Genomic DNA, 15,234 nt, shown 5'->3' on the forward strand with positions numbered 1-15,234 from the left:
AAAGTGTTGCTAACCGTAGCCACTTCACAACACTGCTTTCATTCGGCAATTGCATTAATAAGATGTGTCGCCGCTTCTAGAGCCAAGACTTTGTAAACGTTTAGCGCTAGTTCTCAGTCTCTCCGCAAGAAAACCAAGTTTAGCATTAAGTGCTCTGGGACGCTACCCTGCAGGAGGGGCACCATATAAATGCAAGTTGTTGTTGTAGCACTTACGTCATCATCCAGGGTCTCATCATCCAGTTCTTCCAGCTGGGCCTGGTTATAACGGAACTGGATTCGATGCAAAACCTCAGTCAGCAGACGAACAAGCGCGTCTTTGTACCTTGGGGAAAGGGGGAGAAGCAGCCATCAGCAGAGCATTTATGGGGGCGGAGGAAAAAGCCGACGACTTAAAACAAATTAAAAACTCACCACCGTCAATGCCTTCCTCACTCCTACCTCGAAGGAATGCACTAAACAGAGTCTCAGAGCTGTGATGTTGGCTCACCACATGGGAATGTTAAGGAAAATTGCTGGAATTGTTCTTGTTCTGCTCTACTCACTGGCTACATGCTGGAATCATAGTTGGAGTAAGACCAACTTGAAGCAAGTCTGATTTACAGCAGCCTCTTCCATTGATCATCTGTCATTTAGCGATATCAGGTTTATCTGCGATCCAATCACAGGATGTCTAAAGAGCCCAGTATCTCTGGCTTCCTAACGTGCAGAAAATGGGTTCACGTGCCAGTTGCCAGCCCATTCATTTTATACATTATTTGCGAGGGTAGGAAACAGCTGGATATCCCAGATAGCAGATATAATAATAATAATAATCCTTGCATTTGATATCACGCTTTTCACGTCAGGAGGATGTCCCAAAGCGCTTCACAGAACACATATATATATAATATAGCTTTCAAACAGTGTAGTTTCTTAACAATTAGTTCCCCCCTCCCAAAGAGAATCAAATTAACTCTGGCAATTTATGCAACACTCCAGGTATCTCAATTCTTGGAAGGCAGTACAGAGGATAGCAACAACGTGATTTCTAGTGTTAGAGGAATGAGTTAGGAGAAATAACCAGATAAGAGGGGTCTCTTTAGCCCTATATAAAAGACACTAAATGGGATTCAACAAGTAATTGCAGGAAAATACGGTCATACACTATGTCATTGGCTCTGGATTGATTGGGAAGTCATTTCTGGCTGCATGTTTCATCAAGGACATTTTCAGAGTTCAGGCCTGACAAGTGTGTGCGGGAAGCTCGGTGCCAAAACATAGTGCAAGGCCCAGCAGCACGTAGCAAGGACAGGAAGTACAATCTCAAGTCACTGCTTACTCATACACCACAATCTGACATCCTCACACACACAATGAACTAGTTCTGTATGCGGCAGAACTTACTCTGGATACAATTTGCACAACTCACACTTCTTGCATTCCAATTGTCACACTCAACTGTGCAATTTCTAGGTTGACACGAGTAACTAACCGATTTCCTATTATGAAAGATGTGTTGAATGTTTTTCAATCAATATTGCATCACTGCAGCATCTAGACAATACATTCTGAAACTCTGCATCACTGCAGTTCCCAGATATAACATCATCTCAAGACGAACAGTCCACAACACTATGTTGTTTCACTGTAAAACCAAACATGACCAAGCTCATGTTACCTGCAAGGGCCTGGTCGTTGGGTGCCATTTCTTGTTTTGGGGCTTTGATGGGGCAGCAACTAGGGCCATAATTAGCAATACTATTTCGTAGGCGTTCGACCACAAAATGCACAGTCATGCTCTTTACAGTAAACCCTGTGAAGTGCTTTTCAATGTTTTTGATATGAAAGGTGCTATCTCAAATGCAAGGATTTTTACATAAGTTTAACTACATATAGGAGACTACCGTAATGTGACCCAAAGTACACCGCACATACGGAAGCATGAAGAAAGCTGTAGGTGCAGAGACTGACCTGTTGAGCACCTCATCCCTGTCTGCGAGACGGCTCTTGATTTTACTGGTTAGATAATCCAAGAATATGGTCCAGATGTCGAGGCAGGAGAAGTAACCCTCGTGACTGGGCTGAAACAATAGAGGAGTTTGAGTGCGAAACACTTTGAGACGTTTCGATAAGACACTAAAAAGTCCCATAAACACCCAAGAGGTAAACGACCAATTAAGATTCAGGATTGCGGCCAGGGCAGCAGTCAAACTGCCCTCTTTAACAACCATTTCTATACATAGATTATTATCCAAAGAACAGTAACCTCTGACAAAGCAGCACTACCCCAGTAGTGTACTGAAGAATCACATAGCAAGCTCAAGTTCCAACAAGGGACCTGAACCCACAACTCCTCACTCAGAGACAAGAGCTCCTACCTATTGAACCAAGCTGACATGTCAAATCAAACCCATTGACCGTTATATTCCCATACAACTCAAGGAGCATTGCAAAACTAAACCTACCCTCAAAAATAGCTTCAAACAAACAACGTATGCACATCACAGAGGTATCAGCACAATTGTTCCAGTCGGACACTTTACAAACTGAACTGCAGTTTCACAAGGGATTAAAGTGTTACAACATTGTATGTAGTGAGCTCACCTGATGAAATGTGTACTTGAAGAGAAGTGCCAAAAACTCCACTACAGGGAACTGGGAGTTGGACTCAATCCTTCGCAGGTGGACACTTACAAAGAGGCGCAGGAAGTCCGTGAATTTTTCCACATAACTACGAGAAAGATCAGGGAGAATTCACGTAGGAACCAGAAACTCAGATAATAACGCTTACATTTCATAGGTCTTCTTAAAGCATTCTACAAGATATAAAGTGTAGTGTTTGTGGAGAAGAAGTTTCTAGGGATGAAATCAAATTTAAAGCAAAAATATTTGGAGTACAATGGCTAATTAGGAAATTTGCACTTGCCTTGCAAGAATCAGTTACAAAACTGGCAATCACACACTTTAAGTTGAAATACCTGAAGCAGCTTTATAGTAATTACTATTACTGTTAGGTGTAGTGATTGTGAATTTGTATACCCAATATACCTTGAGCCCATAGACTAGGCTGAAACTCCAGCATACAAATTTCTGACCCAGAGAGTGCTGCCAAACTGTACTGAGCAAGTAATAGAAATCGTCTTTAGCACCGTCAACATATAATGGCCATTATATAAAATGCAAGGATCGTTATTCTAACAAGTCTGTGCAAAAACTAATCAAAGTCACCCTTTTTTTTCTTTTGGTGATCATTAGTATGTTTGCATTTCTGGTTAGCCTTCCTATTACCCCATCATAACCCTCAGCTGTTGTGTGTTTTGAGAAGGGGGTGGGAATGTCTTGATGAAAGCGAGTTCCAGGTTAACCAAATCTTCTCAACACTCTTGCTTTCTTAGGAGGGAGTGGGCTCCTCATCGAGTGATCCCTGTAAGTTACACTGTCCTAGCAGTCTCGGAAAACTGTCGGCTAAGCATACAATATAAAAAAAAGCTTTGAATGTTACTTGCACTTCCCATTAGCTTAACCTACTGCACACCCCAGCACTAGATAGATATTGAATACATGCACTCTGCTCAGATGGTAGGGATATTTACAGATCATCTCAGGGCAGCTGCTTGGCTGGTGAGAGCTTCAGACTCAGCAGGACTGTACTGTATGTAACATGTGGTCTGGACTTGTACACTTGTCAAGTCACAGATTTAGAATGTGGAAACCACACTTTCCAAAAGTCAATTATAAACTTACAATTCTAGCTTTGAGAAGCTTATTGCAGAATATTACTCTCTCAGCCAGTTACTAACTTCATTCTCTTGCACGAGAGCTGCTAAACTGACAATCCCTTTGCTGGCCCTCATAAAAATACCGAAATCTAACTCCCCACACACATTAGAAACTAATTTTCCCAAAAAAATCTTAAATGAAAGTTTAAATATTCACAGAAACGGAGTCGAGCAAGACGCTGCATCACCTTGGGTCTAGCGACATTCATTAACACGATGACACACCTGGCCTTACCTCAGTATACTTGCCTGCTACACTTATTAGGGCTAAAATGGTCACTTATGACATAGGTATTAATCTTAAAAGAACCGCAGCAATTAACAGCAGAAGTTGTGTACATCTCAGTCTGTCACGTCTTCTCCCAGCCCATTACCTTTCATCCAGCTCCTCCAGTCGGCTCTTGATGGAGCGTGCATTGTTCTCTTTGGTGATTTTCTGCAGTAGGTAAAAGGTTTGCTGGAACATACGTAACAGGTACTCCTCAAATTCCACAGGGACACAGTTCTTTGACATAAGCTCGTTGATGCAAGCCATGGCGAGTACGCCCAGCCTCCCCCGCTCCTGGGTCATGCTGTTGTTGTGGCCATTTCCGTTGACAGCAACTAGTTTCTTGGCACGCGTGTCACACCCAAATCGAGCAAAGTGGAAGATCGTGGTCAGAAGAGTAGGGGTGATGCTGGTGGAGAGTGGGATCCAGCTGAAGAGATGGGCCAGACAGTCCAACGCTAGCGAGCAAATGTACTCACTGTCAGGGTCCAAAATAGGGATTGGCTGGTTTAATAATTTGGCAGCGTGGGGACTCTGTAACAGGCTGCTAAGCAAATCACCTACCAGAGGGAAAGGGGGGAAAAAAACATAGGTGGAGATTGAAAGAACAAATAAGGAGATGCAGGCAACAACGAACAAATTACATTTGCATAGCGCCCTTCACATCAGGAGGACAGCCCAAAGCGCTGGGACAATCTACCTACATTTCCCCATTTGTTTCACCTCAAGTGGATTACACAAAGCACTACAGAAAACCCAAGGCAAGACTCTCTAGGTCTTTACAATGGATTAGCTTTGACCACCACAGAGCCAGAAAACGGGTCAAATTGAGTTTATGAGACAAAGCGTATAACAGTTCAAAAAAAGATTGTACTAACCACTGAAATGCCACAGACAAGAGAAATACAGAGCATATTGGGTTAATTGGTCTGGTACAAACAGATCAGTGTCACTTCTGATGAACCACACACACATACACCTAAGGAATACAAGTACATTCTAGACATCATGATATTGTCTGTTCCCAGTCCACTTTGAAAGCCCTAAAAGTGAGCATAAGCAGGATGCTTGACCATATGGGCATCACAGGCCATAAGGGCATCATCATCTTCAACAAATACCCATAAAAATGCACCATCCAACAGAGGTATCCAGATAGGAATCGAAAATGACAGACACCCTAGCCTGGCTGATCTTTCCCTCCCTGAAGCCAGATGTATCCTGCATCTCTGCCTTCATTGAAATCAGTTACGTCAGGACTACTAGTGAGCATGGCCTGGTGCAACTGGTTTATGTAAAGTCGTGAGAAAATGAAAATTACTTAAATTTGTGAATGTTCCTGGTTTAGCTACAGACTTCAAATTCAAAACAAAATGCTACTTCCTTTTAAACTAGGAAGGATGCAGTGGTTAAAGATCAGCATCATTTCCTGAAAAACATAAACTCTGATATTTTATGCAGCAGAAGAGAGGTTTGAACAAACTATCTTCGCATTAAAGCAGACGCAGGTTCCTAAATAATCCCAGCATGCCAGCCTCAATCTCACTTCCATAGTTAATTGCTCTCTGTGAAAATAAATAGCTCCCAGTGTCTGTTCTGTTTATTTTTCATACTCAAACTTCTGACCTCTTGAGCTGCCTCCAAGGTGATATGTTTGGCAAAAGAATGTCAGAATTCAGTCAACTCTCTGTGGCGGTCTCAGTCGTCCGAATCCTGAGCCAGAAGGGTCTGCAGTACTCCATGACACTTCTGATAACAGATCAGCTTGCGTGGCTCATCAGTGAGAATTGGAGGGGCATACCCAGGCCCTGGGGCAGAGATTCTTCCCTAAAAGCTCTGGTTAACCTTGCAAGCCAAAGCTCTAACAGGTAGTGTGGCCATAGATGGACAAGCATCAGGAAAGTTGCCCGACAAGGTAGCACACAACCACAAAATTACATTTGTATAGCGCCTTTCACGTCGGGAGGACGTCCCAAGGTGCTGAACAGACAAGAGTTACGGACCCGAGTTGGTGGGGGGAGGGGTAGGGGGTAGTGAATTACACACAAGAGAACATCCAATAGTGAACATTACTTTGGTCATACATTCGGGCTTGTATATTGAGTATCTCCCTCTTTCAGGAACAATGCACCTGTTCAGCAGCATAGATAAGATGTTACGGGATAATTCATGAGGCTTCCCAGAACTCAAATGTACAAACAGGATGTGCGGAATTAAATCAGATGGTTTTAATTAAAATCTTAAGCACTGGAGTTCTCGATTTGGACCCAACCCCATTTGTTCTCTCCCATTTTCTGTATCATTGAAATAAACAATGTGTATAAAAAAGCTGGGTCATGGTGAGGATCATCTGGTTCCAAAGAACAGTCATTTATCAGTCAACCTTCCAATTTTATACTTTGTGTAGCAGTGAAAGAACAATAACATGCTTTATACTAGAGGTCATTGCATGGAGAGAAACCATGGATAACTAGAAAGATACCAACGCAGAACCATTCGAGCCTTCATCAAAATGTCCTCATCCATTTGGCACTGGTTTAGACTCCACAATCGATGCCAAAATCAGTGCTGAATTTATAAACTGATAGATAGTGCCAAGAAACTAAATTTAACTGGGATGAGTGCCAGGTCAGATCAGTCAGCCATGCGCCTCAGGTTGTTTACACTCAAACGTGGTCAGTCTCCCTACAACGCCACATGACCACCGTGCCCCATTCGCACAGCCTTCCATGTGCAATGGCAATCTCGCCCCCTAACATTTCGTCCCTTCATTCAATGATGCATCCAGATTACCAACATAAATGGCCACACACTATTCTAATTAAAGCCAGTCCCGACTCTGACAAGTAATAATCCTTGGTTGGTACAGCACTTTTTCATGTCAACGGGATGTCTCAAAGCGCTTCACGGGATATAAGGAAACATTAAAAGGAATTTATCTGAGGTGCATTTAAATCCACTGTTTGACAGTCAGGTTATTTGTCCTTTCAGCTCCCATGATCTTTCAGGCCACAATAATGAATCCAGTAGTTGGTTTTGCACAATTGTTACTTTGAACCTTGATATTTGTAAAATCCCCTTTCTATGATGTCCTGCCAATTAATCCCTACCTCCATGAGCCAGTGAGATTGCGGACTGCTCCTCTACCAGTGCTGATTTACAAAGAGATAATTCCCCTTCCCCACCTGGGAATTCTGGATTGGATAGTGTGCAGAAAACTTTATCCTGCATGTAAATCCCGAGTATGTTAATTAAAAAGATTAGGGAGGAAGTCATTCAGCCCATCAAGCCTGCTCATTTTAAGATTATATTATTTTGCCAACTATCAGACAAACTTAATCGTAAGGTGACCCCTCCCAATTTTCCTAGATACATTTGAATTAGTCAGTATTAGTCAAAACATCTTGTATAACTTTAGATTACAGTACATTAAATTACCCTAACAACGATAACACATTTCCTTTTTTAAAAAAAACATGCCAGCAATTTTAACTATTCTCCAAAGCCGTTATGATACCATACTGTGCTTGCCCTTCTCTGCAATTCTCCTTGGATTCTCTTCTTCCTTCATTTTTCTCTCTTTCTCTCACACACATACAATGTCTCTTGTGACTTCACACGCATGCACACAATTTCACAATTCTCATATATGTGCACAATTGATTTTTTCCCCCAGTGTCTCATGTTTGGAACAATTCAGTGTGCCCTCTATCTTTGGATTCCTCTGCCAGAGGAAAACGTTGCCCACGACCTAGCTCATCCATTCCTTTCATCATTCAAAACCTCAAATTGGAAAAAAAATAAAGAAATCTCGACCCTGTGCCTTCACTACTTGCTTTTCTAATCACTTTTTTAATATTAATCCCACTTTTCAGCTCTTTCCCTATATCTCTTAATGTTTTTCCGGCTCAAGCGTTTATCAGTTACCCGCAGTAAAGAATCCCAAATCATGACAACTCTCTTGAGCAAAATAAATGCCTTCTAAACTCTTCCCCCAATTTTTCTGTACCCAGAGACTGTGCCCTCTTGTCACCGTTTCTCCAATAAAAGGAAAGATGTCCTTTTCTGCATTAAAGGTCTATCATATCTCCTTTCAGTATCCTTTGCTTCGGTCAAAGCATTTAGCCAGTCCTCAAACCAGATTTTAATGATTTATGGACTTAGAACTTTGAGATCCCTTTGCTCATCTACCCTGAATCCCCATTTAGATCAAGATCATATTCCCATCCACTATCCAAAGTGTACTCCAACTTTTGTAATGTTAAACTTCATCTGCCCACTCACCTAATGTAACTGTGTCCCTTTGAAGTTTTCTGCTCTGCTCTTCACAATTTACACTTTCCAGCTTTGTGTCAACAATTAGAATTACTCTCTTCTATTCCTATATTCAGGTCATTTATATTTAGGGTGAAAAGCTGGGGCTCGGTCCTGATTCCCGGGGGACATTACTTGACACTGTCGACCAATCAGAGAATGTCCCTTTTATCCCAACTATTTTCTTCCTTCTTTCCAACCAATTTCTCTCCATGTCACGAAACTGCCTTTAATTTTAAATAACTTCACTTAACCAGCTACATCTTTGATAACAAAGCAGTATGTTAAGAGGACTACATCTTGAACCTATCGGCCTAAGATTATCATGTTTACAACACAGTATTACAATGACACCAGCGGTACCTACCACTATCTCCTGACGTTGGGGAGGGAGGTGGAGTAGCAGCCATAACACTGTTTTTATCCCAAATGGTCTCTAAAATACCTGCAAAAATAAATATAAAATGAAACTTATCCCTGAGAACTCTAGCCACTAAGCCAGCACAGCTCCAATCAACAGTCCAGAACCGAGGAACTGTGGCTCCAACCACCAGTCCCTTACCCTGAAAGCAACTTCTTGGCTCTAACATTTTGCCTCCACCCCAGACAGAGGCTCAAGGTTAGGGGCAAAGGTTCAGAGCACAGGTTCATTCCACTGGAACTTTGCTCATAAACAGGCAGCCTCTCTCGTTACACAGTACACCCCATAACCTGAACAGGAATTGCAGCCCATTAATCACTATCACCAACAGCAGGACAGGTTCCTGAGCGCCCTAAATATTGCAGACCTGCTCTACTTGGTAACAGGTATCATATATACCCACGTCTATATATATGGAACATATTTCATCTGTCATACAGTCACAGTCCCGCTGCAATCTGTGTCCAGAGTTTCAAACAGGTATAAACTTGGCGGCATCTCCTCCCTTCAATTACTGACCTGTGAGAAGCCCCAGTACTGTTGGCACCTGATCCAGCAGCAGTTTACGGAGTTCCTCCTTGCGCGCCACGCTGAGGTCCTCCCGCGGGCAGGCCAGCTCCTCTGAAGTGGTTTTCAACATAATCAGACCCAGAGAAGTTGTAGAAGGCGCCTGAATTAACTGGAATGGATGCAATATTATAACAACAAAATTACATTTGTTTTGCGCCTTTCACGTCGGGAGGATGTCCCAAAATGCTGGAAATTCACCAAATGATTAGAAAATAATCCTTGCATTTGATTCAGGATTTATTGTAAAGTGACTTTTTGTATTTGTAGGCATGAAGTGAATGACCTATTTTATCCAAGGGATTGTAGACCAGATACCAGGAAAAATGCAGAGCTTCATGGCTGTTTGTGGAATGTTGCTGGGTGCAGACTGGCTGCTGCATTTACTTACAAATTACAGTCACTGCACTTTAAAAGACATCAACTCAGTGTGAAAGGCGCTATATCAAATGTAATGGGTCTCGTTAGGATATCCTTAAGCATAGTGATGGTTTCCGCTTCCGTCAGACTCTCAGTTGACCAAAAAAATGGCGAAAAGCTATTTGCACTCTCAAAACTGCTAAAAGAGCTGTCCTTATACCAGTCAACAATGGAGCACTTTGCTGACTTACCTGCAGGGTGCTCGTGAAAAAGTCATGATAGAACATGGGCCAGTCCTGTCTACCAATGTCCACGATCACTTTACACAACTTGTTACGGATGAAATACGGTATGGACTTGTGGTGTACCAGGAGCAACTTGGGCAGGCAGCTGCGGATCTCCATCTTATCCTGGCTCGGGAGACCCAGCCACATCTTGTTGATGAGGTTCTGGATGGACATAAAAAGCCATGATTATAAAGTGCCGACCAAATAATCCTAAACAAAGATCTCAGAGTTGCATATACACCTCGTAGCATGTTTCAATTTATCACAAGCAGTGGGCACAGGCAGCAATTACCTGTGAAGTAGTTTGAGACATTTCAGCATTACAGGCACTATATAAAATGCAATTTTTAAAAATATATTTGATGCATCTCAGCCAAGTTTCAGCTCCAATGTTGCTTCTCTCCTATGTATACATCACCACTCAGCTCAGATTCCCTCTCATCAATTTTCTGCTGACCACCCGGTCACTAGGAATCTTTTTGATGAATGGAAATGGGTTACAATCCTCAATGAGTTTTTCCTGTTGTAAAACTAAATGTGCGAGATTGGACAACTGCACCCCACAACTCCAATGCAGTGTTGCCCAGGATTGGCTGATTGCTGCGGTCATGTTCAGGAAACACCAGTTCCTCTTGTCCCAGACTCACCTCGAACACGGTCAGGCTGTACATCATCACGTATTCGTTGCGCGTGTTGGAAAGGAAGTAGAGGCAGTGCCGCCATGCTCCGATCTGCTGGGCAAAGTTATTTAACAGCTCCTCTGGGAATAAAGGTTCACAAATATTAACAGACTTTTACACTTCAAATAGCAGCGCACACAGAACACAGACTAGAGGATTGGGACTGGCAACGTCTGTCACAAGAAAGCACAAATGCATGACCAACCAACACACAAGTCTGCATTGTGTCTGTGTGAAATCGTAACCTTCACTTCTCTCAGGTACGGATTGAATTATTGCAGATTTCCAATTTTTCTGTTTTTTGGACAATATAGCTATGTACTGTCCAACAGAAATGCACACATTACATGAGGATGTGGTTTCAGTTCAGAACAGCCAATTAACAGCAGAAGTATAAAACTGTAAGTCAGTTCAACCTGCAGTTGCCCTGGCAAGCTCTTGTCCTCAGCTGGCCCACTGGGGTGGGGACTTGCAGTGGCCAGCAGGAGAGAACCGAACTTGGTCTCCTCATCATGGCAATATCAGAGACTCAGACATTCACTCCCCGGCGTCACTGTATATAATACATTGACCCAAAAGGCTAAAAAACTAAGCAGCCAACTGGTGCTGCTCACTCACCGATCTCCCTTTTCCGTTCATTGGTTGTGCAATTGTGGAAAAACTCTGTCATTAGACTATCCAATGCTTGCAGGGAGCTCTCCTCAGATGCCTGTGAAAAACATTACAGATGTATTAACCTGTTGTTCAAGCCTGTTCTGGTTGTACCAGATATGCACCTAATATTTCAGATGCTTATCACAGCAGCACACATGGGGTCAGATTATGGCAACCTCCGAAGAAAGCAACATACAAATTAACACGAGGGGCAATTCACGAAATTTTAGTCAAAGTACTCCCAGATTCTCTCCCTTTCTACAGAATAGTGCTATTTGACCCATCTCAGCCAAGTTGGGAGCAATGGGAAGGAATTTACATAAAAACATGTAATAGCCTGAACAATGTCAAGAGAGGAATTTGTGTAGAAATGTGTAAACAGACTAAACTCTTACCAAATGCAGGAATCATCACAACGCTTTCATGACATTTCTATAGTGTCACCACATTGGAATGTGCTCTAGCTTTCCATCTGTTAATCGAGCAAACCCCTTTCCCCAGCACCAGTCAGGCCCCCAGCACACTTGCACTCATCAGAAAAGGTTCCCAGCACACTTCCTTCACCAGCTCTCAAAGCTTAGCTTAAATATACAGAGCAGGAACAAGCAGAAATGAATATCAACACAACCCAAGCACAGGGTGAGCACATGAAGAATGTAGCCCTAAATATTGGGTTTGAGTAAAGGAAAAAACACATTATCCATTTAATTAAAGTGCCCATTTCCACTCATGCAGAAAATACCGCACAGTTCGGCATGTTATGGTAACTGGGGATGAAAGAATTAGAACTCGGGAAAATAATTGGAATATGTATAGATTGAAGATTAAAAGTGAAAAATAATGTCTAGAATATTGCTATAGAATTAGAATATTATAATTATATTTATTATAATGTATATTAATAATATTATTAGAATAGAGAACTCGCAAAAAGGAACTAAATTCTTCACAGCCAGCAAACTGCTTTTGAAACAGGGCATCCAAAGCCAGCTCTATTATGCAGAACTACTGGCATTACAATGCAAGTTGCTTTTGCGCTCATTTTTATTTATTTTATTTATTGACCATTCTTTAATGCTGCTCTTCTGAACGCACAAGGTCTAGGTCACAGCTACACAAGTGGGCCATCCAGACCCTCAGAGACAGTGGAGATGAGGAAAGGAGGCTGCCCCCAGTGGTAGAGGGGTCAAATATGAGGAAGGACTACTAGATAAGTTATGACTATTAAGCTTTGAAAAGATAAGTGGAGGTCTACTGTATGCAAGTTACCAAATGGAATTGAGAACCCAGAACAAGGCTTTGATACTCTGAGGTAGCGGGACAAAAGGACACAGTTTCAGAGGTTTGAAGGACACTTTTGGACAGACAACCGGGAAGTATTTCTCCCCCCCACCAAGAATGCAATCCACAGTTGGAAGAATTTAATAGGAAGGCTGTTGGTCCAGGCAGACGTCTTCAAAGCATCAGAGAAAATTGACAGGATAGACTGAAGCTCTTTTATCCCCTTTTTTCAATGGGAAACTGCAGATTGTGTGAAAAATCATAGCAAAATTCAACTTTCATAATATCTTTCACACAAAAAAGTCACAGCTTGTGTGACAAATTATGCTAAGTGATACAGTTCAAGCCATACCAATCAGGAAAGCAAGATAAGACTAATGTGGGCACACATGCCAAATTTGTGGGTAACCCCAATGGGGGTGGAAACCAGTCTGACTCAGGATTTGGATGTACTTGAGGACTCCACAAAGTTAACAGAAAACATGAAAACCTTGGAGATGAGCTCTGATATGCAGATGATATGTTGATCAGCAGGCACAAAGGACACTGCCTTCCCCACAGTGAAATGTATTCAATTTGTTAACATAACCTTGAAAATTTTTACCAGTTCACTTTGCAGCCTCTTCTTTTCAAAAAGGAACAAACACAACTTACTGAACTTTTCACAGAACCTAAGGTTCCTAATAATCAGAAACCTTGAGGGGACAAACACGCTCGCGTCCTGAAAGTTCAAGGATTCACTGTGGTTGCTCATCTCTAAAGTTGTGTGACGTGCACACTAGATGGGGAATTCCAAAAAGTCTCACCAACACCAAACAGCAACCTCTATCCCTTTGGTTTACTCACAACAGCTGGACCTCCCTCCTAACTAATGCTATACAGCTGTTCAGATCATACACTGGTCTCTACTGGTTTCTTTCTTCCACTTGAACCAGTTAATTGGAGTCCTGTAGTTCAGTGGTCAGAGCACTCGCCTCGCAAGTGAGAGACCTGGGTTTGATTCCCGGCAGGGCGAAACCTTGGGCAAGTCTCCTTACTCCACAAGTCTGATAATACCTCAAGGAAAAAAAAGAAACACACAATAATAATTTGGTCACTCAATCCACAAATGTTTGTGGGTCGCTGCTGAGCGCAATTGGCTGCTGCGTTTTGCCCACAAATATACAGTCAATTCACTTTACAGTACATTCTGTGAAGCGCTTTGAGACATCTCAAAGACGAGAAAAAATGCTACATCAAATGCAAGGATTAATATATATATTAATTCTCCACAGTGATACTGTCTCTGTCACCTTTGGCTCATCTACCCAAAAGATCCAAATCCTTGAGTCAGACTGGTTTCCACCTCCATTGGGGTTACCCACAAATTTGGATTATAGTGCTTAAAATGTCCATCAAAAAATATTATTATTATAGTCTATAATAGGAACCCTCGGAAAAAAAACTCACCTCTTACACATTTCAGTGTCCTCATAAGCTACTCTCATTTTCCTATTTGTCATCTAGAGCAGTCTCATGTAAATCAATGGAATGGATGAGGTTGCATCACTGCATATATGACAAAGCACAGCATTTCACCCTCTGCCCACACTTCAATCCAAAAAAACACACACTACGATTGCACATCCCCACTCCTCCAAGTACTGGCCATCACAATCCTTTCCCCCCACCACCCATTCCTGCACTGCGTCCACCACATCTCCCCTCCCAGCTCTGGGTGTTGTTTATTTCAGTGTCCTCGACTGCTTGAGTGTATTTTCTTGCTCACTGTGTTTCAACTCTGATTGCACAATGCTGGCAGAAGTTTTGACAAAGAACAGGGAAATAATTCTACTTCGTTAACAAGGAAACCGACCCCTCACCCCTAAGTAAATTTGCTAGCATTAGTCAAACCAGGATTACCCTCCCCCCCCCACCAGCACTTGTCTGTATATAGCTGGGAATTTGTTTCAAGGTCTGTACAGCTTCCTACAATAAACATTACAGAACAGTCAGTCTGCTCGTTTCCAAATCGTTACTGGTCACCTGACCCCACTATATCAGGTCAGTTTGTAGTTTGCGACTGTAGTTAAGTTCTTTGTAACTTTTTCAAGAAAAACGCCCACATTATATATTTCTTCCCTTTCTCCAATTCTTAAGAGGTCTGACCCCTTTTTACTCGCGGCATTGCCCACAGCAACTTCCCCCCCCACCAGAACCTCATCCAAGTCACTATTGTGAGTCTTGACAGCATGTTGACGTGCTGTTAAGCCACTGAGCTGGGATTCAGAGCCCGGGACGTGGCGTTTTGCCCTTGGGCTGGAAGCCAAGACACTACTAACCCACACTGCTAAGGTCTTTGTCACCTACAGCAATCTCACATAAATCAATGGAATGGTTGAGGCTGCATCACTGAAAATGTCGCAAAGTGTAGGATGCCACCTTCTGCTCTCTGCACACGCTTCAATACAATAAAACGTGGTGGACACTGTGTTGAGTTCTGACCTGGTTCTCACACATCTGGAATTTGCAGTGATGTGCTCGTGAAGGGAGCACTGCATGGGGTGTATTTCAGCTGTGGGAAAAATCCCTTCAGAAAGTGATATTTGTTCTTACCAATATGACTATTAAGAGTACACCTTATGCCTTAAAACAGTATGGAT

At 42.4% G+C, this 15,234-nt stretch overlaps 1 protein-coding gene across 2 annotated transcripts in view; it reads right to left on the reverse strand.

Moving 5' to 3' along the window:
• xpo6 (exportin 6) overlaps window positions 1-15,234 on the reverse strand; it is a 43,657-nt gene that overhangs the window by 11,188 nt on the left and 17,235 nt on the right. For both annotated transcript variants that reach the window (XM_007893677.2, XM_007893675.2), the window contains exons 2-10: window positions 11,276-11,366; window positions 10,625-10,737; window positions 9,942-10,139; window positions 9,283-9,442; window positions 8,710-8,787; window positions 4,135-4,588; window positions 2,586-2,712; window positions 1,953-2,062; window positions 216-324 (exon numbers count right to left, since the gene is read on the reverse strand). In XM_007893677.2, the coding sequence (XP_007891868.1) occupies window positions 216-324; window positions 1,953-2,062; window positions 2,586-2,712; window positions 4,135-4,588; window positions 8,710-8,787; window positions 9,283-9,442; window positions 9,942-10,139; window positions 10,625-10,737; window positions 11,276-11,327 (1,401 nt within the window). In that variant the 5' untranslated portion in view covers window positions 11,328-11,366. The remainder of the gene's footprint in view (window positions 1-215; window positions 325-1,952; window positions 2,063-2,585; window positions 2,713-4,134; window positions 4,589-8,709; window positions 8,788-9,282; window positions 9,443-9,941; window positions 10,140-10,624; window positions 10,738-11,275; window positions 11,367-15,234) is intronic.

The sequence above is a fragment of the Callorhinchus milii genome, unplaced genomic scaffold (genome assembly GCF_018977255.1).
Source record: "Callorhinchus milii isolate IMCB2004 unplaced genomic scaffold, IMCB_Cmil_1.0 Scaffold16, whole genome shotgun sequence".
Classification (NCBI taxonomy): Eukaryota; Metazoa; Chordata; class Chondrichthyes; order Chimaeriformes; family Callorhinchidae; genus Callorhinchus; species Callorhinchus milii.